Source organism: Diabrotica undecimpunctata, chromosome 3 (assembly GCF_040954645.1).
Source record: "Diabrotica undecimpunctata isolate CICGRU chromosome 3, icDiaUnde3, whole genome shotgun sequence".
Lineage (NCBI taxonomy): Eukaryota > Metazoa > Arthropoda > Insecta > Coleoptera > Chrysomelidae > Diabrotica > Diabrotica undecimpunctata.
This window is the reverse complement of record NC_092805.1, coordinates 56387273-56403515: the sequence shown is the minus strand read 5'-3', so window position 1 is coordinate 56403515 and position 16243 is coordinate 56387273. Positions and strand designations below refer to the sequence as shown.

The 16243-nt window shown below is 31.5% G+C and overlaps 1 protein-coding gene across 1 annotated transcript in view; it reads right to left on the bottom strand.

The window, feature by feature from the left end:
• Window positions 1-2572: 2572 nt before the first annotated feature.
• The window catches only part of LOC140436827 (WD repeat-containing protein 48 homolog), a 62819-nt gene continuing 49148 nt past the window's right edge, over window positions 2573-16243 (bottom strand). Inside the window, exons 11-13 of the mRNA XM_072525957.1 lie at window positions 15201-15408; window positions 8921-9097; window positions 2573-2908 (exon numbers count right to left, since the gene is read on the bottom strand). Coding sequence (XP_072382058.1) covers window positions 2813-2908; window positions 8921-9097; window positions 15201-15408 — 481 coding nt within the window. The 3' untranslated portion in view covers window positions 2573-2812. The remainder of the gene's footprint in view (window positions 2909-8920; window positions 9098-15200; window positions 15409-16243) is intronic.

Below are 16243 nucleotides of genomic sequence, written 5' to 3'. Positions count from 1 at the left end.
ATCTGCTTCAAACTCTTGCAAATTTTCACTTGCTCGTTGAATTCTACTTCTTAGTTGCGCCTTGTAGACTTGTTGTAGATGGGCATCTCCGTAACGTTTGTCTAGTCGAGTGAACAAGGTCTGGTAACATTTTTCTTGACCTTTAGGAATCGATCTTAGGATATCCGCAGCATCACCTCGTAAAGCAGCAATCAAGGAAATAGCCTTTTCTTGTTCTGTCCAATGATTGGCTGTCGCAATAGCTTTAAATTGTCTAAGGTATATGGACCAAAAGAACTTTCCATCAAAAGGTGGCAATTTGAATCTCATATGATGTGTCGTTTCGTCTCTCGGTGATTCTTCTTTCACTACCGGATCTAAGGCTACTGTATTACTGGTTGTAACACTTTTGTATTGGTTATCATGCTCTCTAACTGTTTGATCTTCTCTTCTACGTCGTTTACATTTTTCTGTATCTTATCGAATGTTTTAGAAACTTCTTCAAATTTCTCATTGTTTTGATTACATACTTCTTTAATTATTTGAGAAGTCTCGTCGAATCTTCTAGCAACATTTTCGAATTTCTCGTCATTTTGTCTACCAGCTTCTTTAATAATTTTAGACGTTTTATCGAATCTTTTCTAAACATTCTCATCATTCTTTCTAGAAGATTCTTCAATCATTTTAGACGTTTCATCGAATCTTTTGGAAACATTCTCATCATTCTTTCTAGAACTCTCTTCGATCATTTGCGAGACATTCTCAATTCAATTATTTTTGTTAAAACTGCTTCTTCTGGTGACTGGAACTGGAATGTCTCTGGGTCGTCTCCATTCTTGTCGAGAAGAGTCTACAGTCATTCTTGGACCTGCTGCAGTCTTCATCGCGTTCTTCTAGTTGCTCACGCAACTGTTTTACTGAGAGTTCTACTAGCAGCATCTTTGGTCAGGCACACACGTACTTTTTTTAAATGTTCTTTCGTACAAAGATCACTACCGAACTACGCGGATGTTCCCGACGAACAATACTTTTCAAAAGTTCAAAAGTCTTTTTCAAAAATCACTGCTGAATTTATTTTGAAATCTCACACCGGACACCAAATGTAGTGAGATTAAATAAAACGAGCGGTTCGAATGTATGTAAATATATTTATTTATAATTTACAGTTCGGCAATATCTTATCCACTAAACTACCTCAATCATCGTTACTTATATGTATACAAATTATTATGTACTAGAATATTCTGGCGTAGTCCACCTCTAATTCGTTCGAAGCGCCTCGGAGGCAGGCGCTATTGAAAATGCCATCGATTGTGTATTCGAGAATCATCCTTCTAAGAATTGTGACGTATACCATGCAACGGAGATGGGCTATTTCGTTACAATATGTTTTACTTACCACATGTTTAAAAAAGACACACGTATAAAGTAATATAAAATATCTCAATAACTAATATGCTAATCACAAAAAATATGAAAACTTGTTTAGACAAAATAAGAAAACATAGCAAAAAGTTATTCACATTAGTTTCTAAAATTTGCATTCTATGCAAATGATATTACCATCCCTTATTTCGACGCAAATAGCGGGAGCCCTTATCCGGTAGATATTAACGTAACATCAGATATATATATATATATATATATATATATATATATATATATATATATATATATATATATGTTTGTTTTGAGGTTTCCGCGGGAGCTATATGTGCTGTCACTATTTTTCCGGGTTTGAAAACGGAGTTTTACTCCGTTTACCTTTACAACGCGGAGTCAAACCCGGAAAAATAGTGACAGCATATATATATATATATATATATATATATATATATATATATATATGAGATACATAATCTCTGCGTACCATTCAATATGCACTTGCAATATTTATAATATTTTAATCAACGGTAGTATAATTAATTGATTGAAATTACCGATAGTACAAGCTGAATATAGCCGTAAATTTCAATCATGAAATAAAATATTTGCGTTTGGCAGTTTTGGAATGTTTTTATAATGCCTATGTTGTATGCTTTAAATATAAAGAGAGAAAGCTTTTAAAAAGTACATTTTGATTATACTATTTTATCAATTCTGTAATTTTTAATTTATATGAAACAATAACGAGTAAATAGTTGTCTCTTTCGAGATTAATTGCGAACATTTGGTGCAATCTGGCATCTGCTGATTTGACGATTGCTAAATCTATCCCCTAATCTATCAAAGGGCAATTGCCAAGAATATTTCTAATAATTAAGTACAATTAATCTCCAAAGAAACAAATATTTATTCATTCTTGTTTTATATAAATCAAAAATTGCAGAATCCATAACAAAATGTAATCAAAATGTACTTCTCTAAAGCTTTATCTCTTTATATATGAAGCATATACATTATAAAAACATACCAACACTGCTAAACCGAAATTTTTTGTTCCATGTTTGACATTTGCGGCTATCATCAGCTTGTACTTTCGGTAAACTCAACCCGTAGTTGTATGATTACATCAATTAAACACAGTTAATATTCCCGTATAATTATTGTATATGACTTTTCAACTAGATGTTTAAAAATTAAAACGACTCCATCTTTGGAAAAAATCTATTAATCTGATACAATTTTACATAATTTCTCATTATTTCCTAGCTCCTACAATAATCAGGTTAAAATTGGCTATATAAAGTGTATAAATACAAAAATACCCTCAGATTATAAAAAAGAATATCCGTAAGAATTGTGGAGATAGAAATTACCGAATCTCATAAAACTTTTAAATAACTTAAAGAATAAATTATCAGTATTTTACATCGTAGAAACGATTTACATACTATTTACTTAAAATTTTATAATACAAGGTTAAGTCCGAGGAAGATTTCCATATGAAATGTTTCACTGTTCTAAGGTCCATTAAAGGGTCTAAAACCTAAAACAAAATATTTAAAATACATTTATAGACTGCTAGATAAATTTACATTTGCATATAAACATTTACAAGTACAGATAATCGTCAATATTTATTCACTAGCAACATATAATCTAATATCAACTACATTATAAACATTCCCTCTTCACTGGTCTCTATACAGTGCTGTTTTCATTCAGTTTCCTGTAGTATTTTAACTTATTTTATTTAAGTCTTTGCTTTCCTATATTCCCTTGGTCGCCAATATATTATCTCTGTTGTAATATCGGTTATTGTATTTTGTAATGTCTTGAGGTGTAGCTTAGCGCTATTGTATATATAACATATCCACCCTATCTATACCATCTGAATGATCATCCAACCGCATGTTAAATAGTACATGTACGCTTCTTAGACATTCCTGCCTGTACAGATAAAATGTGCTATCTCTATGTACCCATATAATTCTTGTCCACTAGTTTAATGACAAATATGTTATCGCTTTGTCGACTCTAATTTTTTATTTTATTTATTGTGTTTTCAGAACAAATTCTACATGAATTATTGTTTTAACTTAAAAATTAATTTATATTAATTATATATTATATTGTATAATAATTGGATTTACTTCATAGCTTCAAAACTCAAATATGGATTATTTATCTTGTATTGAAATCGCGTAAAATTTGGAGATTCTGGTTAAATGTGACATTTGCGAGATATTTATTAGCAGAAAAATTGCTTGCACAAAGTTGACTGTTACTCAACTAAAGGTGATTGACCATAAAAGTATCCATACAATGAATTTTTTTAAAGACTGTTCCAAGGAGCTAAAGCAAGTTCCCTTGGTTGGTAAGGAACTTAGTGAGCTTCGTGATGAATTTTTTAATAAACTTGTACAGTTTAGTAGCAGCCAACATCATCAGCCTCCAAAGCTGATGCTTTCATGTTTGATATCAGTGAAGTGTATAAACGCTAAAAACTTATCAACAATGTAATGTTATTTAATTTTCCGTGGAAGATTTAGGCCTTTTGGTAATCCAGTGCATAGATAGTATGCATAGAATTATTTTAACTCCAAAAGAACAAATATACCATACAGGTATACTATCTAAAAATACAAAAAGGAACACAGATCAACATGATCTGGCCATAAAATCCTCGGGATACCCTAATTATGTATCCCAGTAAACGAAAACACTTTGTGCCTATCTTTGTAACTACTTACAACGACATTTATAAAAATTGGTTTATGGATATTACAAGCTATAACGAACTTAAAGAAAATATTTTGACAGACATACCACTTTCGGTTATACTGGAAGTGAACAGCAGCTTTGTTATTGTAAATAGAACTCCCTGCATATTATTGTATTTTTAGATTCTGCGTAAGATTCTAGACAAAATTTGTATAAGGTACCATAGGTCAAAACCTCATATTTTTTAAGTTATTCATCTTTTTTCAATAATTTTGACAGATTTTTTTAATTTTTTACTTTTTACAACAAACTTTTTAAAGTTAATATCTCATCCATTTTCAATCATGTCTTGAAAATCTTTACACAGACAGAGTAGGTAACGTTCTTTCACGAATTTACATCGAAATCGAATTTCTAAATACAGGGTGTTCACAAATGATACGCCTTTTCGTTAACATCAAACTACAATAAGTCAATAATTTTAAAAACACCCTGTATATTATAATTTTAATGAAAAAAGAAATCAATTACCTTACAAATAGTGTTAGAATTCCCTATACCTAAAGTTAATACTTTTGGAGATAATTGTGTAGTCCAGTCGTCAGAGATTTGACCCCTAAAAATCATACGAATAAGCTGGATTTTTCTGAGAATGTTAATTTTGGAACCCCAAAAAAGTTTAGCACTTTTACCCCTGGGCTTCCCCCTAAAATCCCCCTCGTAGAGGGGTAAAAACTCAAAAAAAAAACTATTTATTAAGAACCTATACGTCCCTATATATTCAAATAAAAATGTAGCTGAGATGATTTTAAACACAAATGTTACTTAGCACTTTTTCTGAAGAATGACTCGTTTTCTCAGAAATAACGCTTGAAGCGACCGGCGGTTTTGAATGTCAGTTCGCGCGCGAAATCAATGTTAAATAAAATGTGTATTAAGTCGGCGGTAAATTCGATATCTTTTGATCAGAGTGTCCTATCGACAAAAATCAAAATGCGAGTGCAAGTGCAAAAGCTGAAGAGTGCATCTTTCTTGTGAAATTTTTGTATTTTGCCGCAAATCAAGCCAGTTTCTATAAATCTGGTCAATAAATAAACGTTGCGCGATTTTTGCCTTTTTCTACAATTCATGTGAGATCAATAAAATTTATCACTTTAATAATTAAAAAATAAAAATTGACCGGCCGGAGTTAACGAAACTCCACAGTGGCCGGTTAATAAAAGAGATAATAAATTGTATTGATCTCATGAGAATCACAAAAATTTGCAAAAATTGCGCCACGTATATTTTTTTAACGCCTTTATAAAAACTCACTATATTTGCGGCTAAATACAAAAATTGCCTCCAAAAGCTACACTCTTTACCTTTAAAACGCATCCTGATTTTTGTCGATAGGACACTCAGATCAAAAGGTATCGAATTTTTATAGTCGAGCTGATACAAATTTTATTGAACATTAGTTTCACGCGCGTGACTGAAATTAAAAATTGCCGATCGCTTCAAGCATTGTTTCTGAGAGAAACATTATTCATTCAAATAACGTTCATTCTACACAAAAATGCTAATAAATCTATTTGTTCAAAATCATCATAGCTACATTTTTTATTTGACATTTTCAGCAAAATTCAGCTTGTTGGTATGATTTTTGGAGGTTCAGTGGCATTTTTGTATCTGACGATTGGAGTAGTGGTTTAATGTTAAAGATAAGATATTTATTATTTTAATTTAGCAGGCCGTATATGAAGCTGTCATAATTGTCATTATTGGCAAATTACAAAGTGATAGAAATAGCTCGTTTAGAATTAAACAATAATGATTGCGTAAATTTACTTTAAATATATTGATTTACTTTAAAGACATTAAACTTCCATCGCTCCTGAAAACGGAGGTACTCTTGTTAAATGTTGATTCACTTCACTCCAGTAATGTCAATTGTTCCTATTAAACATTACGTTTTTTGTAAATTTTGATTCGTCACACCATATAATATTCTTCAAACATTCATTATCTTCTTTGCATTTTATCGTTACAAATTCTATTCTTTTATTACCGTCTGTTTTCTTTTAACTTTGAACTGTGGTGTAAGAATAGAAATGCAATTTTTGTTTATTTTTTTAATTCGCTGAACAAAGTAATGACGCTTCGGGGTAAACAGCATAGTAACCAAGAATATTAATTGTATGATCATTATTATCATCAACAGGCTTTGCTTGTTAATTTCTTTTTTGATTAAAATTCTAATATGCAGGGTGTTTCATTTAAAATTATTGACTTACTAGTGTATGAAGTTTAAAGAACTGGCGTATCATTTGTGAATACCCTGTGTGGAGTGGAAATTGAAACGTCAATAAACGTATTTTAACCTTTAATTGTGGCTTATTCCCATTTAAATAATAATTAATTTAAAATGCCACAAGAAAATAGCTTCAGAACAATATGAATACCCTGTATTTAGAAATTCGATTTCGATGTAAATTCGTGAAAGAACGTTACCTACTCTTTATATGCAAAGGTTTTCAAGACATTATGATTGAAAATGGATGAGATATAACTCTAAAGTTTGTCTCTATCTGTCAAAATTATTGAAAAAAGATGAATAACTCAAAAAATATGAAGTTTTGACCTATAGTACCTTATAGATATTTTGTCTAGAATTTTATGTAAAATTTAAAAATGCAATAATATATAGTATGTTCCATTTAAAATATCTAAGTTGCTGTTCCCTTCTGGTATAACAGGAATATATGTCAAAATATTTTCTTTAAAATCCACAAGGAAACTAAATTCCTGTAGCGGGCTGTATACCATGTATCATAAAAAATTATAAAAGGTATAATATTAAAAAACCCCAGAACGTTTTCGGAATTAATATTCCATTATCAGTGCTATCTGGATGTGCATGTTTTGAGCCACTAAATTCTTGGGTAAAAACCCTTTAAATGTTAAATTAACTTTAAGTTACATTATTTAACTTTATAAACTATATAGTTTATGTTTAAATGTCATGAATATTTGAAGAAGAATAAGAATATAAGAACACAATGAAAGAAAAGGACATGAAGATTGTAAAGTTCTTTACCATCTAGAACTAGTATTATATACCAATATAGAGCAAAATTCATGATAAATGGGACAAATTTGGGAGCTTCGAAAAATAAGTATCAAATATAAGAAGATAAATGTACGTTTGAGTACATTTATCTATCTATTATAGTAAAAGTACCTAATAAAAGAAGGTAACAAGATTGTACTAAAGGAAAAGTACCTATATGCTGAGAAAACATATCATATATGATAAAATAAAATCTCTTGGATTTTTGGAAATATAAAAAAATAACAAAAAAATTAAAGAAAGCTACTCAAAAAACTGGTTGAAGTTAAAAAAAACAGAAAACAGACCATTTAGACACCATTAGAAAGTACCTACCATAACAAATCAACCAAAAAATATTGCAAAAAACATGAAATATTTAAAAATATAGTCAATATATCTTAAACCAACATATGAAAATTAAAATACCAAAATTATCAAAATAGCAAAATTTTAAGAAAAAATGATAGTATTTATTAATATGTATTTGTAAATTTGTAAATCTAGACCGTTGTAGTTTTAAGCAGCTATTGAGTTCTGCATGATATCTGCTATGCTGCTACAGCTGTCATTCCATGTGTGTGGTACACCACGAGGCCCAGGGAAGTTCCACCCAACAAGGAGAAACAAGAAAAATTTATTTTTCAATAAAAAGCCAAGGAAAGATTTAATAACCCAAATAAAAGAGAAAGTTAACACATGAATAAAATCGAAAAATTTAAACAAAATAATTATTTAAAGAAGGATAACAAACATGTGTCGTTTATAACGTTACAGTATAAAATGTCTGAATTGTCAACGTGTATACGGCAGGTAAAATTAAATTATAGAAGAACTTTTGTATTATCAAGTAACAAAACAAAATAATTTGTTTAATTTCTATTTTGTCCTTGATATTTTAGCAGATCATTTGGGATTCCCTCCAGTCCCTTTCTGGTTTGTTCAACAATTCCCCCGTTTCTTTTATCTTGAACAGTTCAGTGAGATAATCGACCCATTCTTACTTAGGTATTTCATTCGTGTCAGTGAGATAATCGACCCATTCTTACTTAGGTATTTCATTCGTGTCAAGTAGTTCATTCACTTCTTTTCTCTATGATCTGATCCACCTCCACATATGTTTGTATAGACCATAGAAGCCGTTTTCCATCCTTTTGAAAAAGGTTTCTCAGTATTGGTTTTTCGCTTGTCTCACCAAAGTCAAGTTTTGAGGAAATTTTAAAATATAAAAATACAAAAAAAGATTTTGGAATCACACTTTACTTCATACTCCATTAGCGTTTGTCTCCCATATAAATGAAATTATGAAAGATCTAAAATTATTAGAATTTGTTAAGAGAATGACAAATAATTTCTAAAGTGTTTATTCTATTAAGTTGTTGCCAGAACTCTTTATGTGTGTGGTCACCTTATTATGTTACATACACCGTATCATGTACACAATATTGAAAAGATACAATATAAATGTCTTCATTATATTTCGTTTAAAGACAATATGGCTTACGAATGATCTAATCTTGAGACCTTCCTTAACGTATTATCCCTTGAAACCCGACGTCACTATGGAATTAATCCGTATTTATAAAGTTTTTAAGAATAGAGTCTGGCTGATCGGGTGTAGTTTATCAGTTCCAGCCAATTTTCAGCTTCGAATGCTTCATTTTTAATAACTAATTGTATCTAAACAAAAAACAATTACATGTAGCTGTAGTACAACACATTAATATAAAAAGAACTACAAACCTGCTCGTTGCACGTTAATTCTATCTGATCTACATTATAACCATTATTGGAAGGAGAAGATGTGTCTGCATCGCCACATCCAGGAGAACTGGCCGTACCATCTCCTAAAAGTTTTTCTAAAATATGTTCTGCTACTTTTCTACATTGGATAAAATCGTTTGCAACAAGTCGATCCGGCTAAAACATAAAAAATAAAACAATGTAGATGTACACAAAACAACAAGAAATATACAAAATTTTATAAATTATTACTTAAAAGAAATATAGAGACGTATCTCTCTTGAAAATTGTTTACAATTTAATATAATAGTTTGCTGCTTTATAACTATCTGAAATTTGCACGCTGCTGTTTTACGTCCGAACTTTACTTTAAAGGAAATCCCAACTATACCCTGAATTCAATAGGATTGTCAGGGCAGACATTGTGTAGTTCATTAACACTCGGTGGTAAGAGGCTATATATTTATTTCTTTATTAGCACACAAACCCACTTCTCAATTATCATTTTTGTCGGTTACATCTATTGGAAGCCCGAACTAGAGAAGGTACACTCGCCTTGTTACGAAATTTATTATTTAGTACCGCTTCCAGCTTATTCGTGCCATTGAGGTATATCCTGAGTGCCAATAGAGAGACAGGCGGACACCGTTATTTCTTTTCGAAAGTAATATTCTTAATGCAATACGGCAACATTGTGAAAACTCACCCACCCAAATAATTTTTAAAATAAGGTGCCTGGTAGTATTTCATAAGCGTACCGTCGGGTAACATCATGGCATCAAAACCAACGTGCAGTACATCTGTTAATAAACAAAATAAAAAAAAGGTGGTTATCTGCGAGAGAAAAGCAAATGATAAAATCGGTTTATGAAGGATTGAGTAGAAGATATCAAGATATGCTTATAGAGGACGTCGCGGCATTGTGTGGAGATTTAACGAAAGTATCGGCTCGTACGGTTTTCCGAATAATTCAAGTTAACAAACCTATCCAAAAACCAATCCATAAAAGACGTGCAAAAATTGTATTAGACGATAGTACGAAAAGTATAATCCGAAGAAAAGTGCATGGATTTTATTTTAGGAACGAACTGCCCACGTTAAAGGCTATTCAACGAGCAGTTAATGCAGACGCAGATGATACTTTAAATAAAATATCCTCGAGAGTATCCAAAGAACTTTACATGAAATGGACTTTCGGTATGTGAAGAGAAATCGGAAAAGTTTGTTGATCGAGAGAGACGAATTAGTGATATGGCGGAGAAAATATTGGCAAAAAATTCGTGATTTTAGACGACTTGGTAAAAAAATTTATTATACGGACGAAACGTGGTTGAATGAGGGTCATACGAAATCCAAAGTATGGCAAGACTTGAATATTAAAAGAGCGCGACAGGCTTTCATTGAGGGACTTTCAACCGGCTTAAAAACACCTTCGGACAAAGGAAGACGTCTTATTATAACGCACATTGGAAGTGATTCAGGTTTTTTACAAGGTGGTTTAAATGTATTTACCTCAATCAAAACGGGCGATTATCATGAGGATATGAATTCGGATGTGTTTGAAAAGTGGTTTTCGTCTATATTGACTCTTGTAGATCCTGGTTCGGTAATTATAATATAATGGACAATGCACCTTATCACAGCCGTTGTATGGAAACAATACCGACTTCTGCATCTCGAAAGGCAGATATAATAGATTGGTTAAAAAGTAAAAATATAGATTTTGATGAATCCATGATAAAGGTTCAATTACTTGATATAGTGCGAGGACATGAGTTCGTAAATCAGATTTGCAGTAGACGAAATGGCACGTGAGCATGGCATCACCGTATTAAGAACTCCACCGTATCATTGTGAATTGAATCCCATCATCGAGCCCAGGAGAAGACAGTAGTGATAGTGAATTAACAACAGGAAGTGATTCAGAATAAAAATATTTCATTAAAATAATAACTAATAGGTACAGTTCTAGTGATTTTTTGTTGCTACATTCGGAGACTACCTGTGAGATCCTTCGTCCTACCTGGTTATAATTTTCTAACTAGGTATGTACCTAATAACTTTATTATTATTATTATTATGGCATGTTTGTTTTTCACAATTACAGTTTACATTAGGTTGCTGGGTCTAGAATTATTATTTTCTGTAAGGCAGTTGGTATTTATATTTGAATATGAATTTTATTTAAAAAAAAAGGAAATTCTACCTGCTAGAAGTCGATAACAAAGCGACTAAGTTATTTCGAAACTATTACCTACAGTAAAACCTCCCTTAACCGAAACCTTTTTAACCGAAACATCGTTTAACCGAAACGGCTGACAGTTTCAATAATTTCGTCAATAAAAAGTAAATGTTTGTCGCAAAACGTAAACAATTTCGGTAATTTCACTCACCAATTGATGTCTATGTGTGTTGGGAAATCACAAAAACCAAGAGCTCTAAAAGATATTTCCGAAAAAGCATTTTAAGGTATAGAAGCCAAAAAAGTTCAGGATGTCGACCACAATATTTTTAGAATGGTTTGAAAATTAATTCGTCTCAAGTGTAAAATCCTTTTTAAAATCAAAAAACCTTCTCATCAAAGCATTGTTGCTTGTTGACAATGCGCCCTCATCCTCAAAATCTACAAAATGGTGACAATTGTCAGATTTTTGCCACCGAATGTCACAAGCTTAATCCAGCCGTTAGACCAGGGAGTCACAGAGACATTCAAGATACATTATAGAGAAGCATTTTTAAGACATGTGTTATTACAGGAGACGAATTAATCCAAAAGTGTTCCCGAAATTCTCAAATCTTTAACAATAAAACATTTTTATTGGTGAGCTGAGTCAAATCTTCAACTTTGGAAAAATGCTAGAACAAACTTTTTGATAAGATTTTGATTGACGATCCTGAAGAAGAAAATGGTAAGAAAACGACAGAAGAAATTAAACCTTTCATTAAAAATTTGCCGGGACATGACGAAATTAACTAAGAAGAGATACGTGACTGTTTAGCAGCTGATGACTCAGAAACGTGAATTCATTGACCAGGACATCATTGATATGGTTCTTTATCAAGACAACCTGAGCATATCAGATGACGAAGATGACGACCCAAGAGGCAACAGGTAGCACAAGAATTTTATACAGTAGGCCTAATTAGTTAGGGACACGACTAGATTTTAATTTTTGTTGTTATTACATAAAGTTTTGTCCTTTTCAAATTGCTTTACGTTTCGTCGAACAATCAATCGTCGAAAACGCAAAAATAGCAGTTTTCTTTAAAAAAGCATGTTAAACTTGTTCATTTTCCTTAATTTTATTACTTTATTTTGGATTTACTTATTAGAAAACATTACGAAATCAACTTATAGTATTTTTTAATACCAATACTTTGATCAAGAATATTATAAAAAACAATGTTATTTTTAACCGAAATTCTTGTTATCCGAAACGGCCTCCCCCCCCCAATTATTTCGGTTAACGAAGGTTTTACTGTATTTACAAATTCATTCACATTTACTTAAAACTTTCATTTAGAAATTGATTGTAAATAAAAGTTCAAAAGGAAAAACAAGGTTGTGTCGGGAATTCTATTATTTCCATTTTAATCGTATTTAATTGGAAATTTCCAGGTATTACAATATACTCCCTCTATAACGAACACGGTTATTACGAGGTTTCGCTTATAACGAGGTACATTAGATGTCCCGCGAAATTTCTATTGAACTGTAAACCTCTATAGCGAGGCAAATTTGGTTATAAAGAGAGAAAATAAGATCGAAAAACTTGTTTTTTACGTGGTTTTACAATATAAAACCACGTTGGTAACCCGGATCACATCTGAGAACACTGTCCAAATTTTACGAATCATCTTCCGCAGATTAAATAAAAGTAAAGTAAACGGAACACAGATATATTTTTGAATAAAATGGAAGACTTAATTTAAAAATTGTGTTTACATGAGATTAAGCCACAATGGATTGTAAAGAAAATTACATGTTTAACTAAAAATCTGCAGTTTCGATTTCCACTCCAGAAATCGTTAAAAAAAAAGATTATTTAAGATGCCTGTTTATGTGTTATAAGAAAGTTGACTTACTTGACCCCTGTTGTAGGCAACAACAATCCTTTGTCTGAAAAGATGTGAGGTTGGATTTTTGCTCTATGGAACTTCTATTATAATTATTCTATGCGTTTCTGCATTATTGTGTATGTGCTTTATGGGTTTGTATGTGTGTGAGTGTTCGTTTATTGTGTGTTGCATATGTATTGTTTATGATTGTAGACAATGTGTTTCGTGTCTCTTAATCCACTGTTGTTGATATATTCTTGTTGTTGACTTCTTCTTTTAGTACTGGCAACCATAGCCCGCTATATTCTGCTGATGGGATTGCTACACATTTTCCTTCATTGAGTAGGATAAGGGCTGTTTCTTTCATTTTCTCTTTATTATTTCTATCTCTTTCTTGATTATTAATGCATATTGTCATTGTACTCTGTGTTCATTGTCCCAGACATATTTGCATATCTGTGATTTGTCGAAGTACCTGGTTTTGATGTATATTTCATGTTCGTTTATCCTGAAACTTAATGGTTTTGAGGTTTCTCCCACAGAAATTGTTGCATTCACAGGATATTTTATACATGCAGTTCTTTGATCTCTCTTGTATGCTGTTAGGATTGGTATTGGACAGGATAGATCTGAGTGTATTGATTGTCTTAAATGTTGGTGTCATGTTGTACCTATCCTTTTTAATTTGTCTAAAATCCCTTTATATATGGTATTTTTGCATTCCGTAGGCCCTTCTTGTGAGTGTTTCTGGATTGCTTGTGGTGTTTTGTTGTTTTTTTTTCTATCTTATGGAATTACTTGTTTATAAATGACAATAGGTAGTCATTTTTTGTTAAAACCTTTGTTAGTAGGAATTAGGTGTTTTGGGCTGTATCATATAATGAGGGATAATTTCTTTTTTGGATTTTTACGTTGTGATTTGAGTGACAGTTTTAGATATATCATGGTGTGGGTTGGTTTTCTGTAAACTTTGGTGCATATCCTGTATCCTCTTTTGTGATTAGCATATCCAGAAACTTAAGTGAATTGTTTTATTTTTACATGGTAAATTTGATTGACTATTCTTTATTGTTGATGTCCATCAGGAATTTATTATTGCTTCTGGTCCATGAGGCCAATTGGAGGACACATCATCTACATGTCTCCACCATACTGTGGGTTGTTTATCTTGTTTGTGTGCAATGTTTTGTTCGAAATCCTCCAATAATATATCTGGTAATAATGGAGTTAGGCAACTTTCAATTTTAAAAACACAACCCCTTTAAAAACTCTGGCGGTTATAAATCCTTTTTACCACAATTCTTAAATAATCTTTTTTTGAAAACGATTTCCGTAGAAGAAATCGAAATGTCAAATTTTTAGTTAAAAATGTAATTTTAGTTACAATCAATTGTGGTTAAATCTCAGAAATACAATTTTTAACTTAAATATGCCACAAAAACAGTTTCGGAACCTTATTAAGAAGACATATATAGATATATACTTAATATATTGACATATTTCTACAGCTGTCAAGTTAGATTGGGAAAAGCGGAGAATATATTTAGAATCGAAGAAGAATAATCTCTATATAATATGTAATAAATAAAAAGCAAAGTTTATATGGAATAAATTGAGTGGATAAATGAAGTAAAACGGATTTTATGAAAATGGGTTCTACTAATAAATTGGCAGATTCAACAAAACAAAAACCTAAAAAGATCGAGATTTTTTGGGGGCTTTCAGATCAGAATATTTATGACCTATAGGTAAATACCAATTTTGGTAGCAATCATAAACAATTCACTCCTAATTAACTCATTTCCTAACCTCTCATGGGACAAGAATGGACCAGAAACAAACAAATAAAGCAGTAATCCAGAAGATATGGAACTGAATACTTGAACTCGATACTTGAACGTATGAACAAAAACTACTGAAAACTAGTTAGCAAAACCACGATGGAGCTTATCAAGAACCAGCAACGGGCATGAGCTGCGCAACGAGAAAGGTTAAATACCTCTTAAAGCAAGGCTTTATCCTAAAAAAGACCGTGTGCGCTGTGTGATAACGTCTACATTGCCAAACGACTCCTCTATCTACAATCTACAAGCATCAGGTGGAACAATTTTGATTATTTGATCTAAAACCCTACTTTTGTTGACTCTTCTGTTTTCTTGTTAATTATGATTAATTGCTTATCTTATAATTATACAAACATATATACAGGATGTAAATTTACCTTTTTCATCCGATCTTGTTTTAAAAGATGCGAAGGTACACTGGAATGGGGTTGAAGGTAAAATTGTACTTTAATAAATTTGTTTTGTGAGTTATCCTCTATATTTGATATTACCCAATTTGGTACTGTTTCACTGAGTAAGGTATTTTCCGTTTCGCCTGACGTGTCACCTACCAGAACTCGATACAGCGTCCGTCCACCCACCTCACTAAAAAAAATTAAAGAATCTATAGGTTCCAATACATATAATCCGATAAGGCCCATGAGAAAACTATAGTAACTATAGCCGATTCACTGAACTAAAAAATAAAAATAATCATAAATAATCAAATATTCAGACGGTTCTCGATTTGGACATGCAGAATATCGCCGTTTTTATGGCATAAGATTACAAAGGCATTTATAAAGGCCTATTCAAGTAAAGCATGTAAAGACTCATGTTATTTTTATGAACGCTCTAGACTCAGATACATCAAAAAAAGATAGGTACAAAAAAGACGCTTGGGAACGTTTTCAGATGTTAAGTACAATTTGTGACCTTTCTGGATTGTTTACTTGTGGCTGTCAGTTTTTTGGATTTTTTTCTGTTTTTTTTTTTTTGTGTTTTAGCAGTCAAAAGTTATTGATATCACACAAACAGTTGTTTTGATAATTAAACTGTTTTGACCTTTTTTTTTCATTTGTACGGTTTTAATTTTTCTATACCATCACTATAAATTCTATACTTTAAATCCTAAAATGTCGCAAATGATAAGAATTTCCTGACGACACCCTGTATATCAAGATTTTTATCGGCACACCTGTTATACATTAGTTGACAGATATTCAGTTGACAAATGGTTCCGGTCTTAGCTAAGGTTCATCGGGAACCTTTTCATAAGGAAAATCGGTATAATAGATTTTGCGGAACAATGAATAGTGAAATTTAAAATACGGTTTCGGATTTTTTTCATAATATTAAATTATTTGTAAGCGATTGTACCTAGAGATAGGTATGTAGTAGGATTATTAGCCAGTAATTTACATAATTTGTTTAGAAATAA